Raw genomic sequence first — 20,112 nt, forward strand, 5'->3', positions numbered from 1 at the left:
TCAGCTGGACCAGGCCTCCAGTGCACTTGGATGCTAAGGATGCGCGCTAGCGGGTTGCTAGGGGTTACCAGCCGGACTTGGGAACGAGACAGCTCCCCAGAAAGCACATCAGAAGTTAGAGTGTGCGAGACTTTTCTAATCTATCTCCCTCTGTTCACTTTTTAAATCTCTGCTATTAATTAAAAGAATTGCTAGAGATTCCTTTTCTCAGGCCACATCTATAGGAGGCAGAGAAAACAAAAGAGAAACCAAGGCCCAGGCTCTCGGAGGTGGCTGGGTTTGCTCCTGGTGTGCAGCTCTGCTGGGCTGAGCTCTCTGGGACCATATGTTCTCGAGCTGCTCTGCAGAGGAACTGGCCTTCAAGCACACGGCAGTCATGTGCAGTTCCAGACACACAGCCCTAGCTGGAAGGGGAAACCACTCTGTAATGCCAGTTGTCCTCTGGGGGTCCCTGCTGTCTCCACACGTGAAATATCTCCCTGAACTTATCCATCCTGTGCACAGTTTCAAAGTTGATTAACATTTTGTCTCGAGTATTACGTTATTATAGCCTTTATGTTTTAATCCATTTTTTTACACCGTGGGAAAAGAAAAATACCACTATTTGAGTAATCAAGTTATTCCTGTAAAATCCTAAATAAAATGAGAATTTTATTAAAGATATTTATCTCATACAACAAGAATAAAATCAATTTGCAGTGTCGGTCCAGCATCCAGCTACAATAACATTAAAATATATTGTTTACTTGCGGGTGGGGCAGTTTCTCTTCTCAGATTGGTCAATGAGGGGGACGACACAGCGTCCTCCTCTCAGAATGCTGGCTTGGCGGCTGGACATGGAGGAGAGCATTTTTATTGTTAATCAATGCCAATCAATTCTGAGCCTTGATGTTAAATAGGGATCAATACCGCTGGGCTGCAGATGAGATCTGATCTCAATTGCTGAGCAGACCTGCAGAAGTTTTTAATCATAAGGTAAATCAAGACTGGAGCATAAGTCAGATGAATTAATATTGGTGGTGGAGGACCTCGCTCGCCACTGATCCAGCACAAGGAAATTTCTGTCATATTTCATTATCACTCTTAGGGCAAGCTGAAGGCAGCGTTTGGGGAGCATTTCTTAGTGGAGGCTGGAGCGCCCCTCACACCACGCGGTGAATCCTCGCTGCAACTGCAGCCAGCTGGTCCACCGAGTATAGTTATACGTATGCCCCATGAATCTCATTTTATGCGATTAAGATCCATAAAAATTCAATAGCTTTTCTTCTGCAATTCACATTTTACCTGGTGAAATATCATAAGAATTTCATTATCTTTGCAGCTGTTGCCTGGGATCAAGCAAAGGTTATTATCCTCTTCGAAAACACTATAGAATATGTACGAAAATGTCAGGAGAACTGGGCATTTAAAGCTTGATTTTTTAAAAGAAAAACACTGTCTGAAGTTTAGAATAAACTGCACTTGACATTTATGTACCATGATGCATTTCTTGGTAAACTGATTTTGCAAGGAAATTCTTTGAATTCGACTCTGTGACCAGATTGTAAAAGGAAAAGGAAAGATAGGAGGAGAGGATTGGAGAGGAGGAGGGAGGGGAGGGGAGGGAGGGGAGGGAGGGAGGGGAGGGGAGGGGCGGACAGGGGGTGGAGGGAAGGCAGCACACTGATCCTAGACCCAGGCTGCTCCGCACATCAGTCTGTAGAGGATTTCCTAACCTTTCAGATAACCATCCTTGGGAAGATAACTCTAAGAACCCTGACCGATTGGAATGGTGTGATCCTACGGCTCACTCAGGCCCCTTTAAAGCGTTTGAAGAAAAATGGTCAGCGCAGAGAAAGTGATTGATCAGGAAGCTCTGTAAATCACACGGATTCCGTACTGTCCTCCGGCCTCACTGCTAGGGTTCCATCTATGATGATAAATTAGCATTAGATGGGACCTAATGAGTTTACTAAACATTTGGGATTTGTGCTAATAAACTGGCTGGCTGTGAACTAGCAAAGGCGATGAGCAATCCCGCGGCTCTCTCTTATCTCTGTAACATGACAGTTGAACCACGCTTCCAATCTGCGATCAATTCATCATCCGACACCATTGTACATTCTTCACAAAAAGATAATTACTGCTTCCCTGGATCAGAACACTCATATTTCCTTGGAATTGCAGGTCCTGATAGCAGGCTCTGTCACTGCTGCCTTGAGCCCCACTGTACAGCTCTATTTATGATCATTATTTTCGCCTAAACAAGCCTTTTTCCTCAACTTGATAACGAAACCCGCTATGATGAGGAGGGAACGGTGACGACATTGTTTCCTCTGTGGAGTGCTTTTACATTTAGTGGAGGCCTCTGGCAAATATTTTATTCAGGACATTAGTAAAAGTCTCCACTCGTTAAAATGTATCGCTACCATTTCCTTTAAAAAAAAAAAAAAAAAGTCCTGTTTTCAGCTCTGATTTGTTAAAAAACAGAAAATAAGAGTAAAGCCAGCCACGTCACAGGGAATAAATCAAAATGTGATTAAAAAGACTGTAGCCAGTTTAAAATCACAGGCCCCTTGCCTTCCTTGCTTCTCCTTCTGGGTTCTCCCTCCTCGCCTTACAGGGATCTGCCCTGGGACTGGTCACCTCTGTGTGACCCCCGCACACGCAATAAATTACCATAACACATAACTCTGAAACAATGTAAATTAGTTACTGTGCACAGCCTAATAAATGGGAACAAATGAGTTTGGTGCTGGAAAGGGGTCTGGATGCTCTAATTGCTGGGGATAGTTATCCTAGGGTCTTAGCAAACATAGGCCATGACCACTATTCAGGACAGACACCCGGAACTCAGCAAGCACACTTCTGACTGCAGGTCTCACAACTACCCGTAGCGTGTTTTTGTTGTTATGCCTACATTTGGGCCTGGCAGCATCAAAGGAGTATTTTCAAACTATAGGACATGCATGTGTGTGTCAGAATATTCTGAACCGAGACAAGCATGTTTTTCATGTTAAGCTTTTCTAGGAATTGTGGCCAGCAAGCCAGGCTCCCAGAGAGGCAAGACAAGTGTCCCAGACAAGAGCCCTGATGGTCAGATGGAGTGAGAGAGAATCTGTCCTTGAATTGGGGAGTGGGTGAGGGCAGGGTCTGCTTCTGAACCACACAAAGGCCCAGCTATGGATGGGATCCTGGCTGTGGCTGTGTAGTAACTTGCATGACTCATTATTTGTTCGAAGTAATGATCTTTGGGGAAAGGACCGTTATATTTAGAGCCCGCTTGTCACGTTTAATAAATGGCAGTGACTGCTGCTCCCCGTAAAGCACTCTCCCAGGTCCTGCTTCCCTCCCTGGGGCTTCCCCTGGCCGGGGACCCACAGCAGCCCATGTCTGGGTAACTGATGGCTGCTGCCCAGTAGCCAGCTCAGACCAGTGACCTCCCAGGGTAGGGACACACCGTTCATCCAATCCAATCCCCAACTTGTTTCCTGACCCAATCTTCCGGGTGTCATGGGGCTTATCGCTTCATTGAGAATGTGGAAGTGGATGGGGAGCTGTCTCTGGCCGCATGTCCAACAACCAAATATCAAGAAGAGAGGCCACCCGGCCACCCCATCCCAGCACACTGATCTGATTTACAAACCTTTCCTAATGTGAAACAAATGCTGTGGGTGTGAATTCATACTTAACCGTAAAAGCCCAAGCATTACTCTGTCTCGTATTAAATACCACATATAACTCTCAGCAGGCTTTATGTTCTGTTTTACTGTCAGCAATGGCTAAAGCCGGCCTAACATTTTGTTTGGCAATTAGGAAAATTTGTAGTTTAATTTATTAAACCAAAAAAGCCAACAACTACACCAAATGCTGAATTCATCCCGTTTTTATGCCATGGGGGCAGCATAATTTAATCATTCTCTTTTTATGGCCTACATGATTTAAATATTCCAAACAGTATTATTTAGGAAATAAAACCCTAATAAGTGAAATTGAGCTATACCACTTCAATAAATGCTTAATATAAAGTTAAAATGTTTTAACTTTTTGTAAAGGAGCCAAGAACTTGAGGGGGGGGGCAAGTGGGACATGCAGCTTGCAAAGGCCACAAGAGCCCGGCAAACAACTTCCAACCCTGACATGCAGCACATAAGCTCGGGAATGAAGGACCAAACACCAAAGCGTCAAGACTGGAAGGGAAGGAAGGAAGGAAGAACTTTTAAAAGGGGGCGGGAGGGGGGATGAGAAGCGTCCCGAAAGAGTTAGCAGTGTGTTATGAAAGGGCAGTAGGAAAACTTCAGGGCATACCACTCCTGGAGGCAGCTGGTCTGGAAAGCCTGCATACTTCTTATGACCCTACCTGTGGCATCCCTTAAAGGGCAGGGACCCAGGGACAAATGGGCAAGTGCCATGGGTTTGGGAAGGGAGAGGGACACAGAGTGGGAAACTGGGGACAGAGGCCAGGACAAGGACACTCTACTGCAAGACACCTGATGGGAGATACACGCCATCAGATATTTGTCCAACTCCACAGGGTGCAGAGCACCCAGTGAGCCCTCCGGCCATCTGTGGACTTTAGTTAATACGTATCAACATTAGTTGGATTGTAACCAGTGCCCATACCCAGTGCAAAATCTTCACACTAGGAGGGAGCTGAGGGCCAAGGGGGCCACAGTAAAGGAACTTATGCCTTCAGTTTTCTATCAGCCTAAAACGGGCCTGGAAAACAGTCTGGATGCGCAGACAGGCAGCACACGTTAGGCAGCCCCAAAGTCCCTGCCTTGTGGTCTCTGCTTCCCTAGGCCCCCTTGCAATGCCGGCTCTCCTCTCCTGCCTGCCTGCGGGTGGCATTCTGCAGAGGTGGGCATAGGGTTCTGAATGGTGAGGACTTGGCACAAATACCGATCTGCCTTACCTGTCGGAACAGTACTTAGACCCTACCTATTCCACCTATGGCACTGAGGGTCTCGGCAAGGATGCTCGAGAAGGAAGCTTTTCCTCAAGCCAGGGCAGAGAGCATTTCTGACTCTAGAACCAGAAAGGTCAAGGTGAGTTGGCTGGAAGGGGTGCCCTCTCCACTGGGCTACAGTCTTCTTGTTCCTAACGACAGGCCCTATCCCCTGTCAAAGCTGGATGACCTACTGGCCCATGCCACCTGTATTCCTGAGGAAGGTGGGACATCCTTTTGGGCCTGTAATCCAATCTCAGGCTGGTACTGCACATGGTCACCCACGGATGGCCCTGACCAGGCTCAGGCATGACTTGTCTTTGGAGAGTCTAGAGCATCCACTCTGTCAACAATTTGGTGAAAACTCCAGAAAAGGAGGCATTGTGCCCTCATAGAAATCTATACCACAGGACCAGGCTCCAAAGTCAAGGATGGTCCCCCCATACTCCTTTGTAAATTCACCAAATGTTTTGAGATCCTCAAACACTGCCAAAGTTGTGTTTGGTTGGGTCACTTTAACATGGCCCCCTGCCCTCGGTGCTTTCTTCTAAGAGAAAGAGCTGGGAATTACAAGCAGGGGGTGGGGGGGTAAGGGGTAGGGGTGGGGCAGGCTAGAGCTGCCTGTCAGGGCAAAGGAGGCCTCCCCCCAGATGTGCGACAGCTCCCGAGTCTTCCAGCAGAGACATGCTGGAGCCGACTTCTTCCGCTAGTGGGGCCTGGGCTCTGTGTCCTGCAACAACACCACCCGAGCCCCTTCCTTCTGCACATGGTAAACTCATTTCCTAGTGAATTACCGGGAAGGCACTCGGTATGGCCTGCTGCTTTCAGGAGATGCTCACTCTCCATAGACACGGAGCCCCTCCTAGATTTTGAGCATTTTCTAACGGAGTAACCTTCAGTGAAGGAATTGTAGATAGGCAGGTTTGAGGGGTTTGTTTGTTTGTTTTCATTTTTTTTTAAGGGCATGAGAATTAAGTGATGCAAAAGCAACTAAAGTCAGAGCTCCCCTGTGCACCTACACACAGTGCTCTTCATCCAGTTGCTTGGCAAATTTACAGCATTTACAATTTTGACAGATGTGATGGGCTGTTTTCTGAATAAAGCATTTTAGAAAGTGTTCTCGAGCTTCGAGGATGCAATGAACATTAGTTACCCCCAAGTCCGAGAAGCTTATAAAATACAACAAGAAAACCCTTAACCCATAAAATCCCTCCACTTATTTTTCTAAATGATAGCCATATTTTTATTTTAAAGCATTCATAATGCCAGCATAATGTCTCATTATATAGAGTTTTAACCACAAACGTTTTGGAGAGATTTGCTACTAAGATAAACAAACAAGAGGAGCGTGTGTTCTGGCGAGCAGTCGGGAGCGGACGGGTGAATGGTTTTCATTTTCTCGGAGTGCAAGCTAAGGCAGCTCTGCCAAGTACAGGTTAAGCTCCTCCAGTTCTCACTTCCTGTACCCCCACTTGTCAATCACTTCCTGTCTGCCACGACAATCTCCATCATTAGAGCCTGGAATTTTTATCTCCTCCAACATGCCTCCCGTTGCTACTGTGAGTTTGAATTCTGATAAATTATTCACCATCTTTGAAAAGTAACCGAAAATTATAGCATCAACTTGAGCCACCTATATCTGGGGAAGATCGCCCTCCTCCTCCCTGTGTGCGCCCCACATGCTTCCAGGAGGCCAGCTTCTCCTGCGTTCTCCAGCGTCATGACAAGGCCTCTGGCCAGCCCCAATTATCTTCTGGTGCACAGAGCGTAATTATTTGCTTCCTGTAAGCATGCGTAACAGAACTCTGAGTTTGGACGGCTTTCCATACGGTAATCCAATTCGTCCATGCCATCCTAACACGATTACAGGCACTGGCTATATCTTTGCTCTTCACCTGATAAGGCTGCCGCAGAGGCGCGGGATGGTCTGCGTCAACATCCCTCCTGGAGTATAGCTTCTGACAGCCCTGCTTCCAGCCCCTCCCTCCAGCTCTGCATTTTCATAGCAACGGGCTGCGTGCCGCTGCCTGCCCCTAACAGGCAGCACCACACAGCTTCAGCCCTTGAAAGAGCTGATGAGAAGCTGAGCTGGTTAAGAGTGCTGCGGAAGTCATTGTGGGCCTGTAGCTTGTTTTCCAACCCAGCTCTCTACTGGCCTGGCCGGGTCACCCTGTAGGCCTTACCCAGCCAGACCAGGCAGCCATAAATCTCCGCAGGACTCCTCAGCTTAGAGCAGAGATGTAAACCCTAGAGCTGAGGCTGGCCCTGAAACCCTCCTCACTGTGACACACACCATCGGCTTATGCAAAGATGTGCCATGCCTGATGCACAGTCGTGGCAGGGTGGTGGGCACAGAAGCATGGACACAGAGTGGGCATTGTTCCTGGGGCCACCCTACCTAAAGGAAAGAGGGACAGAGTGACTCTGTTAAGCTGCTCTTCCTCTTCTGTTTATTTTCAGGAGTTTATTAAAAAAAAAAAAAATTAAGGGATGAATGAAAGTGGTGAACTTTTTGCCTCTCTCCATTGGCATACGAGGGAATAAAACAGCCATTTACACCTGAGCCTGGCTGAGCCAAATGGGGCTCGTGCCAACCAGAATCAGAGTCTTTGTAGCCACTCCATTCATCCAAAGTGCATTTTAATATTGCCAAATATCTAGCCAATAGTTTCCTTCTCCGAAGTCTCCATGTATTAAAACAGACCCAGAACCAAAGAGTGTCTCAGCTTCCCAGCCAAGGCCAAGAGGAGGACTCCAGGGTTTCGAGGCCTGTTTGATGATAATTATATTCACTTTCAAGAAAACTGAGAAGGAAAAATTAACAGCAAACTATGCTGTTCTTGCTGTATTATGCATACAGGATGACAATCCATCATTTCAGGAGTTATCAAACAGGTCTCCATTTTGCAGGTTATCCAAATGCTACTGAATAGAAAACCTTGGGTTCCCTAAATGATGTGTAATTAAAATTATTTTTAAAATCCTCCTTGACAGGCCGAGGCTTAGCCAAAATGTAAATGACATTAAAGAAGACAATGAATTTAATTTTATTTAATGTCCCTTTTTGCAGATCCTCATTTACATAGCATTTTTAACAAAAGCGTTGACCTTATAAACGCTGGCATTTGTACAGCTTCGCCGCCGAGTTGGATTTAATCACGCTCGTGCAAGGCCATGAGGGAGGGAGCTTTAAGTTCGCTGCTTGGAGATGGAGTAGGAATAAAAACATCGGGACTGGTCAAATGTTTATCCACCCTGCTTCTGAAAACAACCTGACAGGAAGATGTAAGGGGCTAGGGAATAACCCGGTGCTGTTTGTAAGGCTTGGTAATAATCATACATAATCGTTTGGAAATATAGCTAATAAAAAATATAATGAGTGTTCAGCAAAATCGGCATTAGGCCCAAATTACATGATATTAATACTTGAACAGGTGCAGAAAGGAGCTTTAAATGAGGTAAATGAATAAATTGTCCCAGAGCACAACTGTGTGTGCTGACAAAAAGTCAATCCCATGAATAATTCAGCAAGCAGGACTGCCAGCAAAGGTCGGCTCTCTTTGACCTTTGTGACAGGAAGTGAAAGGAAACACTGTTGACTAAAAAAAGGAGAGAGAGGAGAGAGAGAGAAGGGAAGGAAAAAAGAAAGAGAAAACCTCCAGTCCTTTTGGACTACCGTTCTGCAATCACTTTAAAGGTGTAAACTTAAAACACACAAATGAATCAAAGCAAGGCTTTGGAGGGAGGGCTGAGAGGAAGCACAGAGCTAAAAATCTCTGGTACTTACACCCTCGGACCAGAGACGGTGTGAAATCGCAGACAATGAGAGGTTAAACAAATAATGTTTTTCTACAACCCAATGTCAATTATGTATAAAAATCTGAGGTCAGCTGAAAAGTATTTTCAGAGCCCACAGGGCTGAAATTCTGTAACAGCTGTTAAATATGACAAAACTTCATGCACCCCCCCCCAAAAAAAAAAAAAAGAAAAACTACAGCCATTCCAAACTCTGTATGAAAGAAAATAGGATAAACAGATGTCTGGCTCCCAGACAGGAAAGTAGGACAGACTTGGAATGATAAGTCTCCCAAACTCTATAGACTAATGCCAGATTTATTGGGGAGGGGGCACTGCCTGCTGCAGAGATGCCAGCGAGCAGGACGCCAGAGACAGTGCCATCTGGAACCGCCCCGCAGAGCATGCTCTCAGTTGCACACAGCCCATGGTGTGCAGCCAGCCCAAGTGGGCAGCCGCATTGCCCTGCTCCCGTGTCCTCCACAGGCTGCAACAGTTGGACCCTGTGCCTCAGCGCTCCCCAAGCTGAGTGAGGAAGGGGAGGGTAAAGTGATGTGCCTTCCCCAGGCATTTCCAGAGCTCCTGAGGAAACAGACCCGGATGGCACAGGCGAATAATGTGAGCTCAAGTGTGGTTTTGGTTTAGCAGCTACGCCGACATCCTGTAATCACTTGCAGCCCTTGGAATGTACGGGTGAAACAGGAGAGATTTATCTGCTCATATTTGGGATATGTGGACAATGGGTGTTCCTAATGAAGACCATCTGCTTTTGTGTTTTCCCAGAAAACATTATTTCATGAGGAAAATAATACTCCCTTCCTCCTCAGCAATACCATAAAAATTCATGCACGTATATGTGAATGTGTATGCATTTGCATACACACACTTGCATATGTGAGGTGCCTTGGCTGTGCATGGCCGTGTGTGTGTGTGTGTGTGTGTGTGTGTGTGTGTGTGTGTGTGTTGTGTGTGTGTGTGTGTGGTATGAGGAGGTAGGCCTCCTTCCTTGCATCTGGCTCTTTGTAGGTCAATTCAGTGTATGCAGATATATGTTCTTGTGGTTGTCTCTTACAGGCCATACCTTTACAATATTATATTCCTTCTCGACTTGGTAAGTTGCTATTATATTATTTTAAATACATGGAACTATAAAACATTGTTTCTCCAACAGTGTTTTATGTGGGAGAAAACAGTCCACATAAGGAAAAGCTTCACAATAAATGAAAAGATTTCTAATGGGAGACATCCTCACTGCCCCCCCCCACTCTGAAGTGTCTTCCATGCCATTTGTAAGTATCTAATACTTCTGAAAGATAACTAAACTAAATTGTGTAATTAATTGATTTAAGGCATCAGGGCCTATAGAATGTGATTACCCTGCCAGAGCAGGGAGCTTACTTCCCTGTTCTCATAACACACAAAGCGGTTTCAACGTGTGGAAGAGCGTGGTGTGGGTTGGAGCAAATGTGGGTCCATTGATCTCAATTCAGGTTGGAATTATTGGTTTATATCCTCAGGACAAATATGCTTTATCTGGTCAGAACCTGCTAAATGTATCCAAAGGCCATAAGGAGCTGGTGAAGCACACTGTATAGAATTCTTAAGCCAACTAACCAAGTGAGAACAGGGCTGGTGGGGACTGGTAAACTCACCGATCTGATGGGACATTTTATTCTGCAATACTCAAGAGGAAACCCAGGCTAAAAACTCAACAGGAGCAACTAATTTTCAGAGGCAGTCCACACCCCACAGAAATGATCGTCATTATAAAATTGAGACACATCTCTGTTGCAAATGACCACATTGCTCCAAAGAGATCGCCTGCTGAAGAAGAGCCTCTCTCTTGGATTAACACACGCTGTCCTAGCAAACACTAAATTCATTTTTCCCTCTTCTAGAAATGTGCCTTAAACTGGAGATAGTGCCAATACCACAATCAGTTCACAGGGATTTACAGCAAGCAACAAAATGCTAATAGTATTTTGTCATTACAAGTGACAGCTCTCTTAAGAATGCTAAAAATGTACACTGTATTTGTCAGTACATAAAACTATCCTTACCTTAAAATCCCTAACATGGAAGGTGATTAAAATTCCTATAAAATTGTCATATCTTTGAATTTAGAAGCAGAGCAGATTTTTCATCAATAATTAAGACCTCCAAAGCATTTATGCCAAGCGTAAATGGAGCTTCAATTCTCCTTATTCAAATAAACATGGTAAACCCATTAACCAAATGTTTTTACATTTTTCCCTTCCTCTTGTGCTTCTAGAATATCAATGATCACATACTTCCCTTAGGTTATAAAGGTATGAGTGGTCTTTGCATATATTTTAATTAAATAAATATAAGAAAGACCCCTTCAGAAGAGAATTAAAGAACAAATTTTGTATATTGGAGGAAAGCACTACCACCCATCATGTGATTAAAAACTGAGTCCTGGATGTTATTCACTATCAATGTTCAATAGTGATTGAACACTGAACAAATCCAAAGTGCTTTTGAAGGGGAAATCAGTGTCTAAAATGTGAGTCAAAGCAACATGGCCTTCCCACCATCATGGCATAGTTTTTGTTTTTTTTTTTTTTTTAAAGTCATGATTTAAAACCAAACCACATTTAAAATCTCCAATCAGAGAGGTGAAGCATTTTCACAATCTTGCATTAAAGGCTAATGTGGGCTGCTTTTCAAGCATCTTCCACTCAGACAAGATTCCAATGGCTGTTCAGTATACTTTTAGCCCATTCAAAATAAAATAAAATAAAATGAGTTCCATCTCAAACAACAACCCAAAGCTGTATGACTTCCATAGCCACAACACCGAAACAAATATAATTACATTGATTTCTGTAGCTCCAGTTTCGTAAGGCATTGAACTTGTTCTCAACTGCCTGAGTGACGGCCACAACTGGTCAGCCCTATTTGATTACTAATAAGAGAGCTGTCCCTTCTGTCAGATACCGAACATTCTCCACTAAGCAAACAGCTATTCCAGCTAGTTAAACATTAGCAATGCTCCCCACCGGTGCCGCAGACTTCTTTAGGCTTAACTCGTGGGGTTTTCCGGGTTTAATTTTTCAGACCCTGGACAGCAAAGTTCATGATCAAAAGATAACTTTGTAATGAAAGCTGCTGAAACTCAACCCCTCTTCAAAACAGTCTAACCCTCTGCCTCACAAAACTGGTGTCATATATACACGTCTAACATTTATTCGATTTGGGTACCCATTTCAAAATCTGCAGTCAATCACACACTGGGTCCCTTGCTGCTCCCCATTGTTGGGAAGAAAGAAATCTCCTCTCCTCCTCAGAATAGCCTGGGTGAGTCAGGAGGGGAGGGTGGCACTGTTTTTGTTGTTTCCACTAAGGCAATGCCAAGTGCACATTAGCACCATTAGGACTAATGATTGGTATCTTAAAAGGATGCCACGTTGCCCAAGGAACATGATAAATGGCGAGATGAGGAACAGCAAACCTAAAGAATGCATATAGCTAATCTAGTTATGGAAATTAATGTTGGAAATGTAACCAGCATGTGTAATTAGTTTCAATTATAACAACTTTGGTTTGTTAGTTACATATTTGCTACTTGACATAAAACGACAGCCACAATTGGAAAAAAATTAGGAGACATTTTGCAACTAATTGAGAGCAGATTAAATTCATTCTACCACTGGGCGATGATTGCAAGAACACCACCACCCAAGCTTCAACTTCAACGACCATTCGAGGCTTTATATATATAAATATATATAAAATGCAAAAAAAATGAGATACTTGTTAACAAATTAGCAGAAAGCATTTTATGACATATCTCTGGGTTTAAAGCCAGAGACTCTCTAGGCATAAAGTGCTCCTCACAGTGAGAGCAGTGGCAGATGAAACTGCTTCCCTTGACAACTCGCAAGCAATTACTGAATCCCCACAGAGCGAGCCACCGGGTTTCCACGTCAACCCACCTGTGCATGATAACACACGCGGACAAATGGTGCCTTGCACAAGATGAGCCCCACACCAGCCTCCAAGCTAAGGAGCCACTGGGAACCGAGCAAGGCAGAGAGGTTTGCTGGTTGCTACCATTTTGTTTGGAAAATAAAGAAGTCATCCTTACCTGTCAATGATTACAGGGTCCGAGGGTGTCTCGTTTCTATTGCCACAACTCTTCTTGTCGCAGCACCGGCTGTGGGGCAATTGTAAACATGGCTTTTAGTATTCATCTCAGCTTCCTCTGTTCGACTTGTAATTTTTTTTTTTTCAAAGTCTGACAATGAAGCGGTAGGAGTCAAGAAAATAGTTTTCCCACTTAGGCAGCTTGACAAATTTCCACCTAAGTGAGTTCACACGCTCTTCAGCTAAACTTATGTTGTAACTTTCTGCCAGAAGGAGCAGAGTTAAACACATCTATTAATACTAGCGGGGTAGCCAGAGCTCCTATACAAATTATGATGCTAAAATGCAGAAAACATGCTGTTGGTGTTTGTCTTTGCAATGAACTGAGGAGAAAAGGCTGGAGGCTGGGGAATAACTTTTCACAGCTTCAGCTTTTGTTTACCTCCAATTGTCAAGCTGTTATTTCTGGAAAAGATGCAAGATGCCACCTCTACCCAATATTTCTTTGGGGCATTTATTAATTATAAGCACAAAAGCATGCATCAATCTATCACAAACGTCTATTGTCGCTTCTTTAAGCCTACCTTAACTCTGTTATTGAAACTTTAATTAAAGCAGAAACGAAACAAAAATGTTATGCTTCTCGCATTTTAAAAAAGCATACTTGTATAATGGTTACATGTCTAAATTAGCTAAATTAACACCATATGGTAGGCAAAGTATATAAAGCCTTTTAAAGCTGACAGCTAAAGTGATTAAAGAAAGTCTACAGTCTTCCACTTAGAGCTTAAATCACATCTGTGCGCTTTCTATGTTAATTGCTGTACATGCAGAAGTGGATAATAAAGAAATTCCACTTTATTGGTTGTAATTTATATTTATTACCTGATATGAGAAAAAGTCAGCTTTTGTATATTGGTGCTGTAACAATACCTCTGCTCAGAAGTGGCATTCAGGCAACAGGCACCATAGCCGAGGAGAGTATGCCCCTCAGAGTACGCGGCCTGCTACTGTAGGCTGCAAGCCTGCACAACCTTTCCTTATTATTCCTTGCAACTATATTTCACATGCCACACATACAAAGTCAATGATGCGTTTTTATTCGCCATGTAGGGGCGAAACTCTTGTGGTAGTTAGAAAAAAAACAGGTGGGAAATTGCTCTTCTGACAGAGATCTCAAGTAACGGCACGCTATCTAACAACAATATGAACGATGCATCGCTGCTCTAGGGAAGAGGTTAACTGACAGAATCACAATCCAATTCTCACATACACGAGCTCTGTAATAAGTACAAAAGGCTTTCCTTTTTATCAATAACAGACAATTGTACGTCTCAGGATGCGAGCATCGGAGAAGGAAGTAGTCAAATGAGTCCCAGTGAACTCTGACTCCCGCGCGAGGACAGATGCATCCCCTGGTCTGTTTTCTTTCTCTCTCTCTCTTTCTTTCTTTTTTAACTATATTGCCACGACACGGCCAATACATTAATCCGCTCGGCTGAGCAGCGGGTTGCACTGACCATCATCACTGACGGGAAATGAGGTCGGACGCTGCTCTGGCCCGGCCTGGGGCCTCTGGCCTACCAGGTTTCAAGGGATGCCCTCTCTCCCGCAGTTGGGTGGGGTGGCCAGCGCCTGCAAGCGTTGCCTGCGTAGACTTGGCTGGCGCCAGGGCCGCCTGCCTCCCGGGGGCTCACCTGCACATGATCTCGTGGGTGAGCAGAACGCGGCACATCTCCGGGTTCTTGTCCTGGCCTTCATAAACGATGGCCTGCGTGGGGGACAAGCAGAGGCAGGGGTCACGAAGAGCCTGCGGCTTGGGCGCCAAACCACCACCGGCACTGCAGGCCTCGCGGGTGGCAGGTGCACAGCCCCCCCGAGGGGAGACAACCAGCACAACAGGCCACCCTCCCACCCCACCACCCCAGGCGCGGGGCCAGGCCTCAGAGGCCTCTCACCGCCCGCTTGCCGAGCTCTTCCCACGGGCGCACGCCGGGCCTGGGCTCCGGAGGGCTGCGGGAAGGGCGAGGCAGGGCCTGCCAAGACCAGGGCGCAGCCTGCAAGGGCGCGCGGACTCCCACCCGGCTCCTGGTGCCTGGGCCACCGCAGCCTGGCGGGATCCTCTGGCCATTGTCTACACTAAGTCAGGATAGCTCTGTCGGAGGAAGCCGATCGCAGTATGATGAGACTACAGACGCCAAGAGGTCGCGAGGCGCGGGAGCAGCCCTCCTCGCGCCATAAGGTGCTGCTCGGGCCAGGGACCCAGCCTCCAGCCCTGCGCCCTGCCCGCGCCTCCCCCCACCCCACCCCCGCGCCGCCGCCCGGAGCCCGAGCGGAGGCCGGCGGCGGCTTGGGCTGCGTGGCTCGGTGTCCCCGACCAGCGGGAAGTCGTGCACAGCGGCCGCACGTGTTCGCACCACGCCGGGGAGCCGTTGGCCCGCAGGAGGGCCCGGGCCCGGGGCGCCCCTGCCCGCGCGGCCACGTGCTCCTCGCCCGATGATATTTGGGAAGAAAGTGCTAATGGCCAATCTGGTGTTTATTTTCAAAGTGCTAACAATGATTTTTCTCGGGTAAAAAGGCAGTGTCTGCGCGCACGCTCGGGTGGGTTTTGAGCAGAGGCTCCGCCAGATGGTGCGAAGCCCTAGGTGCGCTCACGCCGGCGCCCAGCCCCGCTCCACCGCCGGGAGCCGCGGCTCGGCCGCCCTCGCCGCCGCCCGCCTCGCCCAAAGGAGAGGAGAAAAGGCCACTGGGGGAGGGGCGGGAGGCGGGGGCCGCTAGCCGCAGGTTCCGGGCAGAAAATTCCTCCAAGGGGGAGGGCTGCCCTCTCGCCAGTTCCCGCCCCCCCCACCGCTGGAAATTACTTCCAACCTCCTCCGGCACTTTCCTGCACTTCCAGGCGGACAAAGCCCTTTCTGCTAGGCGTCCAGGACTGGCTTCCTGGGAAGAGGGATCAGTCTCCGCCAGCCTCGGTCCGCGGCCTGGAGCTCGGCCCGCTCCGAACCACAGAAGTGATGGGAGTCACCACAGGCCAACGAACAGCCTGGGGCTGCTGGGCTAGCGGCCTTGGCGACACCAGTACTTCTGAAAGAATGGCTTGTCCTCCGATGATCCCCGTATTTATATTTGATTTATTTTTTATTTTGTAGCACAAACAGAAATCCATAAACTGTCGGTTCAGCGCCATTGACTCTTTGATCAGTTACTGGGCTATTTCTTTACTTTTTCCCCTATCCCCGTCAGTGAGGAGATTAAATGCCTGTATTTTCTGCACCGTGTACACTGCAAAGACTAGGCGAAATGAACAATAAAAGTGTACTTTAAACGAAGCCTCCTGCTTCTCCCGTACGGGAGGCACGGAAACTTAGCAGCGCCTGCAAAACCCTCCTAATTAGACTACAGCGATTCGCAAAACCTTCTGCCCGACATACAAAGGAAATAAAAGGCGCCTGACAAACAGCAGCCGAGTTCCAGAGCTTCTGTGAATCAGTGCAAGGCTGGCAAAAGGGCACACCACAGTCTGTGTCAGAAAAACAGGTTTACCTGCCAGATCTTTGCTCCAGGAGAAAAACCACACAGCTCTGCGGCTGCAGACATTAAAACCTCATGCTCTGGCTGCCTAGGTAAGGACAAACTTTTTCAAAGAGAAATAAAAATGTGCAAATTGTGCTCAGAGAATGGGACGCATGTGTGCCAGACTGCAGGAAGCTTGGAGGAGGGTTCTTTCCCAACTGGTTCACAATTCTGAAAGTTAGCATCAAAAATGAAAAGGCTACTTTCATTTCAAGTGTGAAGTGCAACTTACAAGTCTGTTCTAACTTCTAAAGGAATCAGTGCAGGGTGTGTTTAATTTAGGAATTCTATATACATACACCCAACATTCTATTTTAAGAAAGTAGAAACAACATCCTTAAAACAATAACACATCACCCAGCACAACATTAGCAGCCAGAGACTGAAGACCGTCCAAAAGCAATGAGGCGCTTTTCTGCAGTTAATCACATTACTGATAGCCAATAGTTATCATCAGAAAAGTTGACCAAGACAGGTTAAATAATTTAATAAGGAACTGCTTGTAATTATGTTATTTACAAGGTATGACAGAGGGTGGGAGAGAGAGCAGAGCTGTGGATGGGTTTCGGTGACCCCTGGAGCTCAGACTCTGAATTATGGAGATGGGGGGCTGAGAGGTGAAGATGGACTAGAGGAGAACAAGGTGACTTTTCACCCCAGCACATTTAACTTTTAAATCCAAATACACGTCTCGTGTTACTAGACCATGACACTAGAAAGGAGGAGGGAAAATAACTAATCGAGCTTAACTCGATGAGCTTTGGGATAGGGTTAGCTGTCTTTGCAGGGGGGAGGGATCAATGAAATCACTCCAAGCAGAGAAAGAAACGTTTAAAAATAAACAAGGGGGTCTTGAAATTTTTCTGTCAAATATTAATTACCATAATTAATTAAGACAGAGTTTGATTCCAATCGCAAGTCATTTAATAAAGCATATATGTCCTGTTTTAATGACAGCATAAACTATTGTAGCAACCGCTCCATTTATTCCAATAAATATGGAATTCTCATTAGCATGTCAAGGAAGCGAAATGAAAAACAAATACAGGAGATCCATTTGTCAGTCTGCTCTCTCAGCCCCAGGACAACCCCAGCTCAGCAGTAAGGGAAAAACAATGAATACAGAGGCGTAAACTTTCTCACCTGCTTGGTCATTGAATCTATGAGGCGGACATAGAGATCTTGCTCTGTTCTGACGCCTGTGGCGGGAGGGAGAAAAAGAAACAGACAAATTCTCAGCAAGATTTCAGCCTGAACCTCAGGAGGGACACCCGGGCCTCGGCAAGCCAGTGCCTGGGACTACTGCCTCCACGGGGCAGCAAAGCTTTAAGGCAATCCCTACAAAATTGAGAGGGAGACAGAAAACCCCAGTCGCCTCTGACATTTTTCTTTTCTTAATTAAGAGTCTCGGGACTCTTAGGGTTTGCATTTGGAGGTGTAAGAAGTCTGTCTGGCAGAAAGCAGGCCTGAGTGCAGCTCTGGCCCCACACGGTCGTTTATTTTTTCGAAAAGAGAATGCACCTATGGAAACAGAGTCCGAACTCCTTCCAGCGCCTCTAGAGGGTTCTTCTCTTTCTAAACCGTGCACAGGAAGTAAGTTATGCTCGGCTTACGGAGCTACCCCCATCTCAATAATTAACATTAATTTGCAAAATTGAAAAAAGTCACTTAAAAGTGATGTTCTGCAGGAGCCCTTATCGATCCCCCTTTTACTTTCTACTTCAAGCCCCACCGGTTAATCATGTGAAGTGCCATCGACTTATCGATCGTTTATGTTTTGTTTTCCTTCTATGCCATGAGAAGATTTCGTGTTTACACCCATGTCATTTTAATCTCAAAATCTTTATGTCCTGGAACCATCACGGGAAGGGAGAGCCAGCGCACAGGGCCAGAGGGCAGGCAGCAGGCAGCCGTACTCACCATTGCTGTACAGTAGCTGCAGCTTATAGTGAATGCCGTTGTTGGTTTTCTCGTTGTTCGGCTCCTGAAAGCAACGATAAATAATTGCATTTAGCGTGGCCGCGTCAGGCGCGGTCACCGCGTTCGGTCCCCCTCCAGGATCGAGGCCCCTCGGCCTCACAGACTGCAGGCAGGATTCCTGGCTCGCAGCTACGCGGTGATGTCACTTTTCCTGCTGCAAGCCCAGCGTTCCCCTCGCCCCCAGTGAGTCCGTGGGCACAGAGAAGTTGCCCGGCCCTTGGCGGGGCCAGTGCGACCGCACGTGGCGGCGGGGTCGCCGGGCAGAGCGCTCCCGCCGCCGAGGGGGGCACTCGGACCCCGTGCGCGGGCACCGACTGCCCCCTACTCCTGGAGAGGGAGGGTGCGATCGCCAGTGTACACTTACTTTCTCTTTCTCCACAAAGTCCACAAAAGCGGTCCTTTCGATCTCCACCGGCTGCCCCTGCCTGTCGTAGAGCGCCAGCACGAAGTGGAAGAAATTGGATTTCCGGAGGTTGGAAGGCGGCTGCTTCTCGAAGTGCGCCCGCGCCAGCCCCACGCCGCTGCAGGAGGAAAGGGACAGCGGCCCGGTGAGCAGCGCGGCGCTGGCCGGAGGAGGGGGCCGGGCCGGGCCGGGGCCAGGGCGCGCGGGGGCGGCCGGTACGTACCTCTGGGCGGCCGTGTTGGCGTCCACCACGCCCGCCGTGTGCATCCACGAGCGCACCGGGTTCATGCCGCTGCCCAGCGGCTCCTCCTTCATGGTCGTCCCCCCGCGCGGAATATTCTCCTGAATCCCAAACATGAACACTGCTGGCGGCGGCCGCGACTCCCGGCCGAAAGCGCGTCCGCGGTCGGCGGCGCTCGGGGCTCGGCGGCAGGAGGCTGCCCTGGCCGCCCTGGCCCTGCTCGGCGCCTGCGGTGCGGCCCGCCGCCGGCTTCAGCCCGTCCCGGGCAGGCGCGGCATACACCGGCGGCCGGGCGCTGCGGACGGCCGGAGACGCGGGCGGGCTGCACCGGCGGCGGCGCGGCGCTTCGGAGGAGCAGGGCGCGGTGGACGCGGTGGCCGCGGCGGCGCTTGTTGTTGTTGTTGTTTGCAGACGCGCTCAACGTGGTGTCATCCTAGCCAGGCGGCGTCCGCGGCTGCAGGACACTGCGGGATCGCCCGCTTCTGGCGCGGCCCGCCTGCTCCAAAGACAAATAAACGGGGCAGTGAGTGCCGCGGCGCAGTCCCGGGCGCAGGCGGGGCGCGGCGGGGCCTGGAGCGGCGCGCGCAGCGGACGGAGGCGCACAAAACTCAGCCCTCTCTCCCCGAGGAATGGACCCTTTCCCGGGAGCCAAAACTCGAAGCCCCCGGGAGCGGCGCTGTCAGAGGGTGACGTCGGGGGGCGGCGCCTGCGCCATATATGGGAGCGGCCGCCCCTCGCCGCGCCCCTCGCCGCCGCCGCCGCCGCGCTCGCCGACTGACTGCCTGACGGCGCCGCGAGCCGGCCCGAGCCCCGCGAGCCCCGCGAGCCTCGCCGCCGCCGAGCGCCACCGAGCGCCGCCACCGCCCCCGGCCACGCGCCACGGCTCTTCGAGCCCAGCCGCAGCCGAGGAAGTTACCTCCCGCCCAAATAAATCTCGCAAAGAAACGATCGCAGCCAGTGCATAAGTGCTGCTTGGCCCGTTATACCTGCCCACAAGACCTGCCACACAGTCAAAACACCGTGGGCCGGAGGAGGAGCGCCCCAAGTCGCCCACATGCATACAATAAATGCCAGGGCAGCACTGGC

General features: G+C 48.4%; 1 protein-coding gene across 14 annotated transcripts in view; it reads right to left on the reverse strand.

Annotated features, from left to right (window-relative positions):
• The window catches only part of Ebf3 (EBF transcription factor 3), a 120,266-nt gene extending 101,002 nt beyond the window's left edge, over positions 1-19,264 (reverse strand). For 5 of the 14 annotated variants that reach the window (XM_016006090.3, XM_016006094.3, XM_016006091.3 and 2 more), the window contains exons 1-6: positions 19,009-19,261; positions 18,747-18,903; positions 18,323-18,386; positions 17,546-17,601; positions 14,530-14,603; positions 12,834-12,902 (exon numbers count right to left, since the gene is read on the reverse strand). In XM_016006090.3, coding sequence (XP_015861576.1) covers positions 12,834-12,902; positions 14,530-14,603; positions 17,546-17,601; positions 18,323-18,386; positions 18,747-18,903; positions 19,009-19,142 — 554 coding nt within the window. In that variant the 5' untranslated portion in view covers positions 19,143-19,261. Of the gene's footprint in view, positions 1-12,833; positions 12,903-14,529; positions 14,604-17,545; positions 17,602-18,322; positions 18,387-18,746; positions 18,904-19,008 lie in introns of all 14 variants that reach the window. The other 9 variants (XM_016006095.3, XM_076554441.1, XM_016006089.3 and 6 more) reach the window with 4 other exon arrangements.
• Between the last annotated feature and the right edge of the window lie 848 nt (positions 19,265-20,112).

The sequence above is a fragment of the Peromyscus maniculatus genome, chromosome 1 (genome assembly GCF_049852395.1).
Source record: "Peromyscus maniculatus bairdii isolate BWxNUB_F1_BW_parent chromosome 1, HU_Pman_BW_mat_3.1, whole genome shotgun sequence".
Lineage (NCBI taxonomy): Eukaryota > Metazoa > Chordata > Mammalia > Rodentia > Cricetidae > Peromyscus > Peromyscus maniculatus.